We start from the raw sequence: 15,745 nt of genomic DNA, 5'->3' as shown, positions 1-15,745 counted from the left end.
GCTGCATATAAGCTCGTGTTACGAGAGGGATGTCAGTTGCATGATACCTTTCATGTAAGCCAACTCAAAAAACATTTGGGCCCTACGGCTGTTCCCAATCCTCACTTACCATTCTTGACCACGGATGGATATATTCTACTTGACCGAGAGCAGTTATTAGAGCGTAAACTTGTTCCCAGGAAACAGGGTGACATTGAAATCCCTATCGTTAGATGGCTGATCAACTGGAAAAACTTGCTAGCAGAGCAGTCTACTGGGGAGGATTCCGGGTTTATTCAGAAGGTCTTCCGTGCTTTTCTTCCGTGAGGACACGTCTGATCTTGTTCCGAGGGGAATTGTCACTCACTAGCCTGCAGCAGCAACTTAGATTCAGTGAAGGGGGCCCTGATGTTTCAAGCTCAATCGTTCGATCCCCATCCGACTGACCGGGCGCTCACTTACCGCTTCACGCCTGGAGTAGCTCGAGCCCCATCATCGATCGTCGATCCAACGACTTATCTTCATCGTGTTGTCCTTGTTTACTTTTCGACACTCACACTGTTCTATCTCGTGTTTTCAGTTTTACCGTCGGTAACTTTTTTGGCTTATAAGCCAAGGATTCGGCCCAGCTGTGGCATCAATCATTGTAATAGGGTAGAACCCTAGGCCGTCGTGTTCCGGCTGGCTCTCGTCGTCCGCCTAGGCGGCGCCAACCCTAACCAGCTCCACTTGTAATCATTCCTCTGAAATACAAAGCTTGGTGAGTTCTCTGTTCGTGTTTGATTCGTAGTTAGGCCCTCACACTCATCCATTGAAGGGCAGAAGGGCGCCAACACGGACCAGATCCAGGGCGACTGGAACCAGATCCGGCCGCCAGCCATCGAAGACGCAACCGATAGGGTTCTCACCGACGGTTCATATTAGGACTAAGGCCACCCGCGCATGACGAATCCCACCGGCGGCTACGCATGCTACTTGAGGGGAGAGGGAGGGTGCCCTGGTCCCAGGCGAAGCGCGAGCAGCCGCCGCCGCCAACCACCACCCCGGGGCTTTGGAGGAGCGGTGGCGGGCCCGTGTCGCCCGCTGGGACGACGCGGGGGCCTTCAGGTCGTTCGGTCGTGATGGTACTAACGTAAGCCCTGTGTCTTTGTGTTGAAAGCAAAAGTGACACTTTAAAGGATTTTTAGAGCTCATTCATTCGGGTCTCACTATCCTGAGTTCCTGACTCTTCAAATGTTGTTAGATAAGAAGAGTCTGGGTACACATCCTCTAAAATATGTTTTCCTGAAGGTCAGAGCCGTCGCTTTCATTTGCTGACGGCTGATATTGAACGCGTGTCTATAACCCTACATATCCAAGCTTGGCAAGTCCCGGAATAATCAAACATTGATTCTTCCGTACCGAGCAGGAACAGAAAGAATATCAGAATGGCATCTCTGGAGTTGAACGCGCGCACGCACACAATGGACAATACTGGTCGTCGCGGCCAGCTAGCGGCACCAAGCCGCCGACTACCTTCAGTGTCACCACCACCACGCAGTACCTCCGTGCCGCAGCGGTGTACCCCGCGGCCCGCGCTTGACCCGTCGCGGTCCTCAAACGGCGGCGAAGCCAGTCGAACCAACGTGCTATATAACCACGAGCCGTGCCTGCGATCGAGGAGCTTCTCGTCTCCTCCTCCGCCTCGAAAGTCCTTCCCCAGCGCGCCGACGGCGGCCGTGCCGTTCATGTCGATGGACACCTCAAAACGACCCGGTGTCTCCGGCTGCTACACCACTCCCACGGCCGACAGGCTCTGGAGGCAGCGCTCCTCTCCGGCAGCTGTTGTGTCCGCCTTCCTCCCGTGCGGCGGCCACGGTGGCCAGGCGCGAAGAAATATCAGGAGCGCGCGTCTGAGTGGGAAGGTTGGGCACCGCAACGGCGACGACGGCCAGGAGGCAGAGTTGGGCTCTGTTGCGTGGCCAGGCGGCATGGGGTTCACGCGACTGCTGTGGATGCGGGTCGTCGGGAAGGTGATGAGCCGGATGGGTTCCTCCGTGAAGGAGCAGTACGCGCAGGAGGATTACGAGCAAAACTTCGACGAGGGCGGCGCGGCCGGGGAGCCAGAGAACCTCCCGCGCTCCTTCTCGGCGCGGTACGCCCGCCGGCGTCCTGCTGGGATGGCGTTCACGGATGTGGCTCACCGCCGTCCTTCGCATCCTGATTGTGAGACGTCCACCAAGGGAACTTTGCATCCTCATTGTAGATAGTTAAGGGCAATTTCGTTTGTGACGACTACGTTTGTCAAAGGTTATCATATTTAGGGTCCTGATATTGCGATACGTATGGGTTTTGCTCACATGTTTCGTTTGGTATTAAAAAAACCCAGCCCACACTTCTATGTGTGGGCAAAACAAGTAATGCCCACACATTCGGTCTTCTGCCTCGCGATTCGGTCCACACGTAAAAACCCAGTCCACACGCCTACGTGTCGGCAAAACAAGTAATGCCCACACATTCGGCCTTCTGCCTCGCGGTTCGGCCCACACGTAAAAACCCAGTCCATAAGCCTACGTGTGGGCAAAACAAGTAATGCCAACACATCCGGCCTTCTGCCTCGCGGTTCTGTCCACACGTAAAAACCCAGTCCACACACCTACGGGTGGGTAAAACAAGTAGTGCCCACACATCCGGCGTTCTGCCTCGCGGTTCTGCCCACACCCTACGTGTGGGCAAAACAGGTAACGTCCATGTGACACTCACCACGCGCCCTCACTCCCAAACCTGTTCGGACCCTCTTCCATGTTTGTTTAAGTACAGTTGTCATGGTTGCTGAACTACAGTGGTTATGTCTGGACAACTACAGTTGTCATGGTTGCTCAACTGCAGTCGTCATGTCTGAACAACTGTGGTTGTCATCTTAGGTCAAGTGCAGTTGTCATTTATGGACAACTGCACCTGTTTCCATGTATGGCCTGGTCTACTACCGTTGCCATGATTTGAAAACTTTAGAAGTTGCCACCTACTAACACTAGGCAGTTGCCATGTAACATTGAAAAGACAAGGTAATGCCTTGGAGTTGTCATATGCTTCTAAGCACACTAGACAGTTGCTAAAGAAACACTACAAAAAGACATGGTAAAATAACATATTCGATAAGAGAGAGAGTTGCCATCTGCTTACAAGCATACTAAGTAGTTGCCATGTACCACTACAAAAAAATGGCAACTGACCAGTTTAGGGTATGGGAGAGGAGACGGGTGGCGATCGTGCGGGCGTGTGGGCGTGAAACAGGCGTGTGGGCGAACTGATGAACGCCCACACATCAGCCCCTCTGCGTGCATGAAACAGGCGTGTGGGCGAACTGATAAACGCTCACACACCAACCCCTGTGCGCCCCTAAAACACACGTCTGGACAAACTGATGAACGCCTACACACCAACCCCTTCCTACGTGGCATAGAAAACTGACGAAAACTTATCAAGATTCCTGCAAACATGAATGGACGATGATCATTGCGTGTGGACGAGTTGCAAAACGCCCGCACGTGTCGGCGTTAGCTTTGCCGCATATTTAATGTTAGTCAAATTTAATTAATTTAAATGGGTGTTCGGTTTAAACCACATCTTAGACCAGCTATATTAAAGTCTTACGTCTACATCTATCTATATCGATATCTTCGTCTTTATATTTATCTAATAATAATAATAATAATAATAATAATAATAATAATAATAATAATAATAATAATAATAATAAGGCCGTACATTGTCATGATTTTTTTATAAAAAAGTTCCTAATGTTTTGGTTAGGGAATGTACTAACGTCTAGTTGACCGGACGTTAGCGACAGAACCGACGATCTTTTTCTTCTCACGAAACCTGTATACGTCAATAGTAAATCTTTATTGGTTTTTATGGTCTTTGGCTACACAATATGAACATAAAATAAAAATGCTAGAAAGGGGATTTGAACCCATGTCTATTCATTAGATTTTTGGCCCAATAACCAACTAAGCCACTTTTAGTTGTTGTCTATTGTAGAGAAGCAATTTATTTGAACCTTTCTTATCTCTGTCATATGAGAACAAATAATAAAGATTGGCTTGGTAACTTTTATATGACAAGCGTGATAAATGTAGTATGAGCAACATGATAACTATACCATGATAAGGCTGATAACTACAGTACGAGAAGCTTAAAGCATGGGACATTTATCATGTATACTATGCGTATATCACCTTGCTATTAACACAAAATTTATCGGGGGTATGTTTTCAAACAACCCAACCCGGATCAAAGTTACCATGTTCTTTGTCGATGAGTTATTAGTTTGGTTGTGCGCATGTTACCATGCTTTTTATACATAATTTACCATGTAAATTTCAACACACCCCCCCTCGGCAAGTCAAAAAAAGTTACCATGTCTCGGATAAGTAAGTTATCAATGCTGATGTGTGTAGATTAGCATACTGGTAGACATGAGTTACTCGAGAAGGACGATTCAACAACTTTTCCCCCTGGTCAAAAAATTACCACATGTTGGCTAAGTAAATTATCAGCTCTATTATGTGCATACTCTGCGTGTAGCACCTTGCTATTAACACAAAAGTTATCGAAAGTATGTTTTCAAAAATTAAATAATTTTTTGAATCTCCAAGAAAATCACATAATTCATATACTAGACACAAAAGTTTCTGTTTTTGCATAGAATCAAACAAACAAGTATCCACACTATCCCAAAGGCTTTACTTTGCACTTTATTGAAATAAAAGCTATAAAACATGATTAACAAGTAGCTTAATCATGTGAACACACAAAAACATATAGTAAAATTGTTAGGTTGTCTCCTAATGACCCACAAGTATAGGGGATCAATTGTAATCCTTTCGATAATTAAGAGTGTCGAACCCAACGAGGGGCAAAAGGAAATGGCAAGTGGTTTCTAGCAAGGTAATTTCTGCAAGCACCGAAATAGCGGTAAAAGTTGTTTGATAGCAAGATAATTGTAACATGTAATGAGTATCAATAGTAACAATAAGTGCATCAAGGTATCCCAATCCTTTTGTGGCAAAGGACAGGCAAGAACACTTTCTTATAATAGGCAAAGCACTCTTGAGGTCACACGGGAATTTTATCTAATAACTTTTGTCATGTTTGATTAATTTGCTTGGGCGTTGTTCTTACTTTGATAATTTGATATGTTGGTGGACCGGTGCTTGGGTGTTGTTCTTACTTGAACAAACCTCCCAATTATGATTAACCCCCTCGCAAGCATCTACAACTACGCGAAAAGTATTAAGAATAAATTCTAACTCAGGCTGCAAGTGGGACATTCCGTGGGAGCCCGCGTGCACGCCCACATCTGCCGTTTAGTTTTGGTGGGAATCCTGCATATGCCCACATATTTTTTTGCGGGATAAGTGGGCTTCCACATCCCAGATAACCCTATGCAAATCACAAGCTTATATTTTCTGTTTTGCAATGGACATGGAAGGAGCAAAGAAGTTCAGACTTCATTATTAGGTGAAGAATCTACACAGTTCGCACTACAAATTGCATTTTTCTCATAGTACCTTTGTTTATCTAGGAGTGGTAATCCTCTGCCTCTACGAAGTCCCTCAGTGCATTCTAACCATAGAATTAGACATAGGGATCCAAATCAGCCCCTTACGGAATAACGCATAAACTAGGGTTTAAGTTTCTGTCACTATCGCAACCCATCATCTAATAACTACTCCACAATGCATTCCCTTAGGCCCAAAGATGGTGAAGTGTCATGTAGTCAACGTTCACATAACACTAGTAAGGGAGTCACAACATTCATACGATCAAAATATCGAACGAATATCAACTTCACATGACTACTTGCGACATGACTTCTCCCGTGGCCTCAAGAACAAAAGTAACCACTCACAAGTAATGAACATGCTCATGATTAGGAGGGTATTGAATAACATATTGAATCTGAACATATGATCTTCCACCAAATAAACCATAAAGAATTAACTACAATATGTAATCAACACTACTAGTCACCCCCAGGTACCAATTTAAGGTTCCGGTACAAGATTGAGCACAAGAGATGAACTAGGGTTTTGGGAGGAGATGGTGTTGTTGAAGGTGTTGATGAAGATTAGACTCCCCAAGATGAGAGGGTTGTTGGTGATGATGATGGCCCCGATTTCCCCCTCTGGGAGGGAAGTTACCTGGCGGAATCCCTCTGCGGGAGGGAAAAAGTGCTCCTGCCCAAGTTCCGCCATGAGACGGCGGCGTTCCGTCCCAAAAGTCCTCTGTTTAATTTTCCTAGGTTCAAACTGAATATATACCAGAAGATGGTCGCCAGAAGTGGGCTAGGTGGCCCACTACCCACCAGGCGCACCAGGGGACTAGCGCGCCTTGGTGTCTAGTCCACATACTCAACCATCATTTAGTCTTCTATGGTTGCTAACACTCACCACATACATATAAGCAAAAGGTTTGAACTGGACACATAGAAAGATGGGGGCTTATTGTTTCGCGTCCCAATGTATTCACCTCAAGGGTGATGTCAACAATAATAACTCATGGTTGCTGCGGCAATAAAAGTCCTTCCCCGGCCTTAGGAATTCCTCTTGTTACTTCTCTGGTTTACGTCGGTTTTCCCCTTGAAGAGGAAAGGGTGATGCAGCACAGGAGCAGTAAGTATTTCCCTTAGTTTGAGAACCAAGGTATCGATCCAAAAGGAGGGCCTCGTCAAGTCCAAAGTACCTGCGCAAACACAAACAAGCTTGCACCCAACGATTCAAAGGGGTTGTCAATCCCTTCAAGATTGTTTGCAAAGTGAGATCTCACGGCGGAAAGTGCAACAAAGTAAAAAGTGTAAGGCTGAAAATATGGTGTGGAGTAGACCTTGGGAGCCATAGTGTTCACTAGAGGCTTCTCTTATAATAGCAAATATCACGGTGGGTTGATAAATTACTATCGAGCAATTGATAGAACCGCACAAAGTCATGACGATATCTAAGGCAATGATCATACATATAGGTATCACGTCCGAGACAAGTAGACCGATACTTTCTGCATCTACTACTATTACTCCACACATCGACCGCTATCCAGCATGCATCTAGTGTATTTAGTTCATGACGAACAGAGTAACGCCTTAAGCAAGATGACATGATGTAGAGGGATAATCTCAAACCAATGATGAAAACCCCATCTTTTTAACCTTGATGGCAACAACACGATGCGTGCCTCGCTACCCCTTCTGTCACTGGGTGACATCACCGCACGGTATGAACCCAAAACCAAGCACTTCTGCCATTGCAAGAATCATAGATCTAGTTGGACAAACAAAACCCACAACTCGAAGAGATTTACAAGGATATGAAATCATGCATAAGAGAGATCAGAAGAAACTCAAATAAGATTCATTGATAATCTGATCATAAATCCACAATTCATCGGATCTCGACTAACACACCGCAAAAGAAGATTACATCGGATAGATCTCCATGATGATCATGGAGAACTTTGTATTGAAGATCCAAGAGAGATAAGAAGCCATCTAGTTACTAGCTATGGACCCGTAGGTCTATGATGAACTACTCACGCATCATCGGAGAGGTCATGTTGTTGATGAAGAAGCCCTCCGTGTCTGAATCTCCCCTCCGGCATGGCACCAGGACGTGCCCCAGATGGGATCTTGCGGAGACAGAAGCTTGCGGTGGCGAAAAAGTGATTGCGATGATCCCCTGATTTTTGTTTTTGGCATTTTTAGGGAATTTATAGGCGCAACCCCTAGGTCAGGGGACGCTCAGGGGGCCCACAAGCCTGGATGGCGTGGCCTCCCCCCTGGCCGCGGGGTGGGGGCTTGTGGGGCCCCTAGGGCTCCCCTGCCTTGGCTCCCAAGCTCCCCGATCTTCTTCCATTCCAGAAAAAAGCTTTTCGGGGATTTTCTTCCGTTTGGACTCCGTTTCAAAATCTCCTCTGAAAGGGGTCAAAAACATGGAAAAAACAGGAACTCGCACTTGCCAGTGAGTTAATAAGTTAGTTCCAAAAAATATATAAAAGGCATGCAAAACATCGAAAGTTTGACAAGATAATAGCATGAAACCATCAAAAATTATAGATACCTTGGAGACGTATCAAGCATCCCCAAGCTTAACTCCTGCTCGTCCTCGAGTAGGGAAGTGATAAAGAATGATTTTTTGATGTGGAATGCTACCTAGCATAGTTGTCCTTTGCAACTTCTTTCACGTGGCATGAATGTTCAGATCCGTAAGATTCAAAACAATAGTTTGCTATTGACATGAAAATAGTAATACTTCAAGCAAACTAGCAAAGTAATCATGAACTTTCAAAATAACAATGCCAAAGAAAGTTATCCCTACAAAATCATATAGTCTGGCTATGCTCCATCATCCTGACACAACTAATGTAAATCATGCACGACCCCGGTATTGGCCAAGTAATTGTTTTCACACTCTTACTTTCTCAAACTTTTTATAACTATCACGCAATACATGAGCGCGAGCCATGGATATAGCACTATAGGTGGAATAGAGTTTGGTGGTGGTTGTGAGACAAAAAGAAGGAGATGGTCACACTGACTCGGCGTATCAATAGGCTATGGATATGCCCATTAATAGATAACAATGTGAATGAGTAGGGATTGCCATACAAAGGGATGCACTAGAGCTATAAGTATGTGAAAGCTCAAAAGGAAAACTAGTGGGTGTGCATCCAACTTGCTTGCTCACGAAGACCTAGGGCAATTTTGAGGAAGCCCATCATTGGAATATACAAGCCAAGTTATATAATGAAGATTCCCACTAGCATATGGTAGTGACAAAGCAAGAAGCTCTCAATCATGAAAACATGGTGCTATCATGAAGCACAAGTGTGGAAAAAGATAGTAGCATTGTCCCTTCTCTCTTTTTCTCTCTTTTGTTTCATTTGGGCTCTTAGGCCTCTTTTTTCTCTTTTTTTTGTTTTTGGGCTCTTTGGCCTCTTTCTTTATTTCCTCACTTGGGACAATGCTCTAATAATTATGATCATCACACTTTTATTTACTCACAACTCAAAGATCACAATGATAACTCCATAGGAAATGCCTCCGGCAGTGTACCGGGATGTGCAACGATCTAGCATGGCGTATGACGTTGAAACATCTCGCTAGCTATCTTACGATCATGCAATGAGTATATGAGAGTGACGGCACAAGTCATGAGACGGAATGGTGGGAGTTGCATGGCAATATATCTCGGAATGGCTATGAAAATGTCATAGTAGGTAGATATGGTGGCTGTTTTGAGGAAGTAATTTGGTGTGTTTGTGTACCGGCGAGAATTGTGCGGCACTAGAGAGGCTAGCAATGGTGGAAGGTGAAAGTGCATCTATACCATGGGCTCACATTAGTCATGAAGAACTCACATACTTGTTGCGAAAGTTTTTATTAGTAATCGAAACAAAGTGGTAAACGCATACTCCGAGGGGAAGGGTTGGTAGGTGTTAACCATCGCGCGATCCCGACCTCAACACAAAGGATGACAATCAATAGATCAATCATGCTTCGATTTCCTAACATAGCGGTTCACCATACGTGCATGCTACGAGAATCACTAACTTCAACACAAGTATCTCTAGATTCAAAACACCCTACTAACATAACTCTCAATATTACCGAATCCACGTCTCAAAACTAATTGAGAGGAATCGAAACTTCTCCTTCTACTCAATGCACATGAAGATGGAGGTTTTTTTTGCATCCTCTTTGGGTACCTATCACATTTGGGACTACTTTCATAGCATAAGACAACTACCAAATCACACACCGCCGTGCTCTAAAAGATATAAGTGAAGAACATAGAGCAAAAGTATCTAGCTCAAAAGATATAAGTGAAGCATTATGAGCATTCTAGCAAAAATCACGATGAGTGCACGTCTCTCTCTCTCAAAAAGGTGTGCAGCAAGGATGATTGTGGCACAACAAAAATAAAAGACTCCTACGATACAAGACTCTCCAAGAAAAAACACATATCATGTGGTGAATAAAAATATAGCTCCAAGTAATGTTACCGATGGACTGAAGACGAAAGGGGGAATGCCTTCCCGGGGCATCCCCAAGCTTAGGCTTTTGGTGTCCTTGAATTTGGCTTGGGATGCCTTGGGCATCCCCAAGATTGAGCTATTTCCACTCCTTATCTCATCCTCCATGAGAACATCACCCAAAACTTGAAAACTTTACAACACAAAACTTAAACAGAAACTCGTGATAACATTAACACAAGAAAACAAACTATCACTTCTTTTGGTACTGTAGAAAACTTGAATTCCATGTATATTGGTGTTGGGCTACTGTATTCTCACTTTTCCATGGCTAGTACCCCCGATACTAACCATAGTTTCATCAAAACAAGCAACCAACTCAACAAAAACAGAATCTGTCAAAAACAGACCAGTGTGTAGCAATATGTATACTTTGTATACTTCTGGTACCTCAACAAATCTGAACAATTACGAAGGCCTGGGAAAAACATATCAATCAGCATAAAAAAGAATCAACTCAAAATCTCTTTCTGAATAAAAATGAAAAATCATCTCGTGAGCGAAAAGTTTCTGTCTTTTTCCAGGAGGATCAAATAACCATTACCAAACTAGTCATAAATGCTTTGCTTGGCTTAAACACAAAAAGAAACACAAAAAACACAATCACAACAGAATTGTGATGGTGTATACGCAACAAAACATAAATAAAAAGATAAATTCATTGGGTTGCCTCCCAACAAGCACTATTGTTTAACGCCCTTAGCTATACATAGAAGCGACAGAATCATGTATCGTCATCTTTGGTGGTCAAACCATAAGTGGCCCTCATCATGGATTTATAAGGCAATCTTATTTTCTTTCTAGGAAAGTGTCCCATGCCCTTCCTTAAAGGAAATTGAAATCTAATATTCCCTTCCTTCATATCGATAATAGCACCGATAGTCCTTAGGAAAGGTCTACCAAGAATAATGGGGCATGTAGGATTGCAATCAATGTCAAGCAAAATGAAATCCATGGGTACATAGTTCCTATTTGCAACAATAGGAACATCATTGATCCTTCCGATGGGTTTCTTGACAGTAGAATCAGCAAGATTCAAATTAAGAGAACACTCTTCAATCTCATTAAAACCCAGAACATCACATAAAGACTTTGGAGTCACAGAAACACTAACACCCAAATCACACAAAGCATTGCACTCATAGTTTCTGATTTTGATTTTGATGGTAGGTTTCCACTCATCATGAAGATTTCTAGGGATAGAGACTTCCAATTCAAGTTTCTGTTCAAGAGATTTTATCATAGCTTCGACGATATGATCGGTAAAGGCCTTGTTTTGGCTATAAGCGTGTGGAGAGTTCAACATGGATTGCATCAAAAAAATGCATTCAATCAAGGAGCAACTATCATAATTGAATTCCTTGAAATCCACGGTAGTAATTTCATTACTACTCAAAGTTTTATCATCTTCTACTCCACTTTCAATGCTTTTAGCATCAAGATAGATGGACTCCGATTCTTTGGGGCACTTTTCAACAAAAGTGGATTCATATCCAGCCCCATATCATTAGGTTTGACACAAGAAAACAAAGATTCAATGGGAGTCACACCAAGCACTTTAATATCTTCGTGATTCTCATCACGAGAACACGCCTTTTTAAGCCATTCATGTCTAGCACGAATTTGGGCGGTTCTTTCTTGGCTCTCAATCATGGAAACACGCATAGCTTTCAAAGTTTCATCCATGTTGATTTTGGGAGGAGCACATCTAACTTTCAAAGCATCAACATCACAATAAATCCTATCAACGCTCTTAGCCAAATCGTCAATTTTGAGTAGCTTTTCCTCTATGGACGCATTAAAAATCTTTTGAGAGTTGATGAACTCTTTGATATTACTCTCTGGATCAGAGGGTAATCTATTTAATTTCCATGAGTATTGTTGTAGGAGTTGACAAAGTTATTAGAGGAGTTACTAGGAAAAGGCCTAGGAACATAGTTTCCTCTAAAAGCATTGTTGTTGCCAAAGTTATTCCTACCAACAAAATTAACGTCCAAGCTAGCGTTGCTACTCTCAATCAAAGAAGACAGGGGCATATCATTAGGATCCAAAGGAGCACTTTTACTAGCAACCAAATTCATTAGCTCGTCCATCTTAGCACTTAACGAGTTAATTTCCTCTATAGTGTGTACCTTCTTACTAGCAGGTGACCTTTCAGTGTGCCACCGAGAGTAGTTTGTCATGATGTTGTCTAAGAGCTTTGTGGCTTCCCCTAACGTTATTTCCATGAATGTTCCACCTGAGGCGGAGTCCAAGATATTTCTAGAAGCGAAATTCAAGCCGGCGTAAAAGATTTGAATAATCATCCAAAGGCTCAAGCCATGAGTGGGACAATTTCTAATCATTAATTTCATTCTCTCCCAAGCTTGTGCAACATGTTCAAGATCAAGCTGCTTGAAATTCATGATATCATTACGGAGAGAGATGATCTTAGCCGGCGGAAAATACTTGGATATATAAGCATCTTTGCACTTATCCCAAGAATCGGTACTATTTTTGGGCAACGAAGAAAACCAAGTTTTTGCGCGATCTCGCAACGAGAAAGGAAAAAAGCTTCAATTTAATCACGTCATTATCCACATCTTTTTTATTTTGCATATCGCAAAGCCCAATGAAGGTATTCAGATGGGATGCGGCATCTTCACTAGGAAGGCCAGAGAATTGCTCTTTCATAACAAGATTCAGCAAAGCGACATTGATTTCGTATGACTCCGCACTAGTGGCGGGAGCAATCGGAGTACTAATAAAATCATTATTATTAGTATTCTAGAAGTCACAAAGTTTGGTGTTTTCGTTCATGGTGACTTCAGCAAGCAAGCAAGCACACGAGCAAACAAGGATCGGGCGAGAAAAAGGGCGAACGAAAAAGGCAAACGAAAAGGGAAAATTGGTGAAGTGGGGGAGAGGAAAACGAGAGGCAACTTGCAAACAAAGTAAATGCAAGAGATGAGTTTGCGACACCTACTTGGATGAGTTGTTGACTTGATCTTCCTCCCCGGCAATGGCGCCCGAAATTCTTCTGTTGCGCCAACAAAAGTCCTTCCCTGGCGCTTAGGAATTCCTCTTGTTACTTCTCTGGTTTGCATCGATTTTTCCCTTGAAGAGGAAAGGGTGATGCAGCACATGAGCAGTAAGTATTTCCCTCAGTTTGAGAACCAAGGTATCGATCCAGAAGGAGGGCCTCATCAAATCCAAAGTACCTGCGCAAACACAAACAAGCTTGCACCCAACGCTTCAAAGGGGTTGTCAATCCCTTGAAGATTGTTTGCAAAGTGAGGTCTGACGGCGGAAAGTGCAACGAAGTAAAAAGTGTAAGGCTGAAAATATGGTGTGGAGTAGATCCAGGGGGCATAGTGTTCACTAGAGGCTTCTCTCATAATAGCAAATATCACGGTGGGTTGACAAATTACTGTCGAGCAATTGATAGAACCGCGCAAAGTCATGATGATATCTAAGGCAATGATCATACATATAGGCATCACGTCCGAGACAAGTAGACCGATACTTTCTGCATCTACTACTATTACTCCACACATCGACCGCTATCCAACATGCATCTAGTGTATTGTGTACATGACGAACAGAGTAACGCCTTAAGCAAGATGTCATGATGTAGAGGGATAATTTGAAACAAATGATGAAAACCCCATCTTTTTACCCTTGATGGCAACAACACGATGCGTGCCTCACTACCCCTTCTGTCACTAGGTGAGGTCACCGCACGGTATGAGCCCAAAACCAAGCACTTCTCCCATTGCAAGAATCATAGATCTAGTTGGCCAAACAAAACCCACAACTCGAAGAGAACTACATGGATATGAAATCATGCATAAGAGAGATTAGAAGAAACTCAAATAAGATTCATAGATAATCTGATCATAAATCTACAATTCATCAGATCTCGACAAACACACCGCAAAAGAAGATTACATCGGATAGATCTCCATGAAGATCATGGGGAACTTTGTATTGAAGATCCAAGAGAGAGAAGAAGGCATCTAGTTACTAGTTATGGACCCGTAGGTCTATGGTGAACTACTCACGCATCATCGGAGAGGTCATGGTGTTGATGAAGAAGCCCTTCGTGTCCGAATCTCCCCTCCGGCAAGGCACCAGGACGTGCCCCAGACGGGATCTTGCGGAGACAGAAGCTTGCCCCAAATGTCACGAGCCCCCTAGGCGCGCCCTAGGGGGGCGCCTAGCAGGCTCGTGGGGCCCCCGTGGCTCCTCTGCCCTACCTCATTCGCCTATAAATTCCCAAAAATTCTGAAACCAAAGAAGGGAGCCACGAAAATACTTTTCCACCGTCGCAAGCTCCTGTCTCCGTAAGATCCCATCTGGGGACCGTTCTGGTGCCCTGCCAGAGGGGGATTCGAACACGGAGGGCTTCTTCATCAACACCATTGCCTCTCCGATGATGCGTTAGTAGTTCACCATAGACCTTCGAGTCCACAGCTAGTAGCTAGATGTCTTCTTCTCTCTCTTCGATCTTCAATAAAAAAGTTCTCCATGATCTTCATGGAGATCTATCTGATGTAACTTTCTTTTGCAGTGTGTTTGTCGAGATCCGATGAATTGTGGATTTATGATCAGATTGTCTATGAATATTATTTGAGTCTCCTCTGATTTCTTATATGCATGATTTCGTATCCTTGTAATTCTCTTCGAGGTATGTGTTTCGTTTGGCCAACTTGATCTATAATTCTTGCAATGGGAGAAGTTCTTGGTTTTGGGTTCATACCGTGCGGTCTCCTCACCTAGTGACAGAAGGGGTAGCGAGGCACGCATCATGATGTTGCCATCACAGGTAAAAAGATGGGGTTTATATCATATTGCATGAATTTATCCCTCCACATCATGTCATCTTGCTTAAGGCGTTACTCCGTTTGTTATGAACTTAATACACTAGATTCATGCTAGATAGCGGTCGATGTGTGGAGTAATAGTAGTACATGTAGAAAGTATTGGTCTACTTGTCTCGGACGTGATTCCTATATGTATGATCATTGCCTTAGATATCGTCATGACTTTAAACGATTCTATCAATTGCTCGACAGAAATTCGTTCACCCACCGTAATACTTGCTATCATGAGACAAGCCTCTAGTGAACACTATGGCCCCCGGGTCTATTTTACACATCATATATTCGGATCTATATACAAAATTACCAAAAATACCTTGCATCACTTTTATTTCTTTTCACCTTTTATCACCTTCAGATCTCACCTTGCAAGTAATCGTGAAGGGATTGACAACCCCTTTATCACGTTGGGTGCAAGTTTGTTTGATTTTGCGCAGGTTTATTGGTGCCTCATCTTGATACTCCTACTGGATTGATACCTTGGTTCTCAAACTGAGGGAAATACTTATCTCTACTTTGCTGCATCACCCTTTCCTCTTCAAGGGAAAAACCAACGCAAGCTCAAGAAGTAGCAGGAAGAATTTCTGGCGCCGTTGCCGTGGAGTATTCAAGTGAAGCATATCTACCAGGTACCTATCGCAAACTCATGGCTTGCATTTACATTATTTGCCATTTGCCTCTCGTTTTCCTCTCCCCCACTTCTAAAAAACAAAATTTACAAAAATATTTGCCTTTTTCGTTCGCCCTTTTCTTTTGCTTGCTTTTTGTTTGCTTGTGTGCTTGTCTGCTTGCTAAGTCACCATGTCTGAAAACACTAAATTGTGTGACTTCTT

The 15,745-nt window shown here is 43.6% G+C and overlaps 1 protein-coding gene across 1 annotated transcript; it reads left to right on the top strand.

Annotated features, from left to right (window-relative positions):
- The first annotated feature begins 1,421 nt into the window (after positions 1-1,421).
- Positions 1,422-2,379, top strand: LOC123404634. The gene has a single exon (XM_045098574.1). It carries the CDS (start codon positions 1,443-1,445, stop codon positions 2,226-2,228), a length of 786 nt encoding a protein of 261 aa, XP_044954509.1. The 5' UTR covers positions 1,422-1,442; the 3' UTR covers positions 2,229-2,379.
- The last annotated feature ends 13,366 nt before the right edge of the window (positions 2,380-15,745 follow it).

Source organism: Hordeum vulgare, chromosome 6H (assembly GCF_904849725.1).
Source record: "Hordeum vulgare subsp. vulgare chromosome 6H, MorexV3_pseudomolecules_assembly, whole genome shotgun sequence".
Taxonomy (NCBI): domain Eukaryota; kingdom Viridiplantae; phylum Streptophyta; class Magnoliopsida; order Poales; family Poaceae; genus Hordeum; species Hordeum vulgare.
The sequence above is the reverse complement of the archived record's forward strand: the minus strand, read 5'-3'. Positions and strand labels throughout refer to the sequence as shown.

Excerpts from the sequence above, each read along its gene's own strand:
- LOC123404634 (XM_045098574.1), top strand. The coding sequence starts at position 1,443 with ATGGACAATACTGGTCGTCGCGGCCAGCTAGCGGCACCAAGCCGCCGA.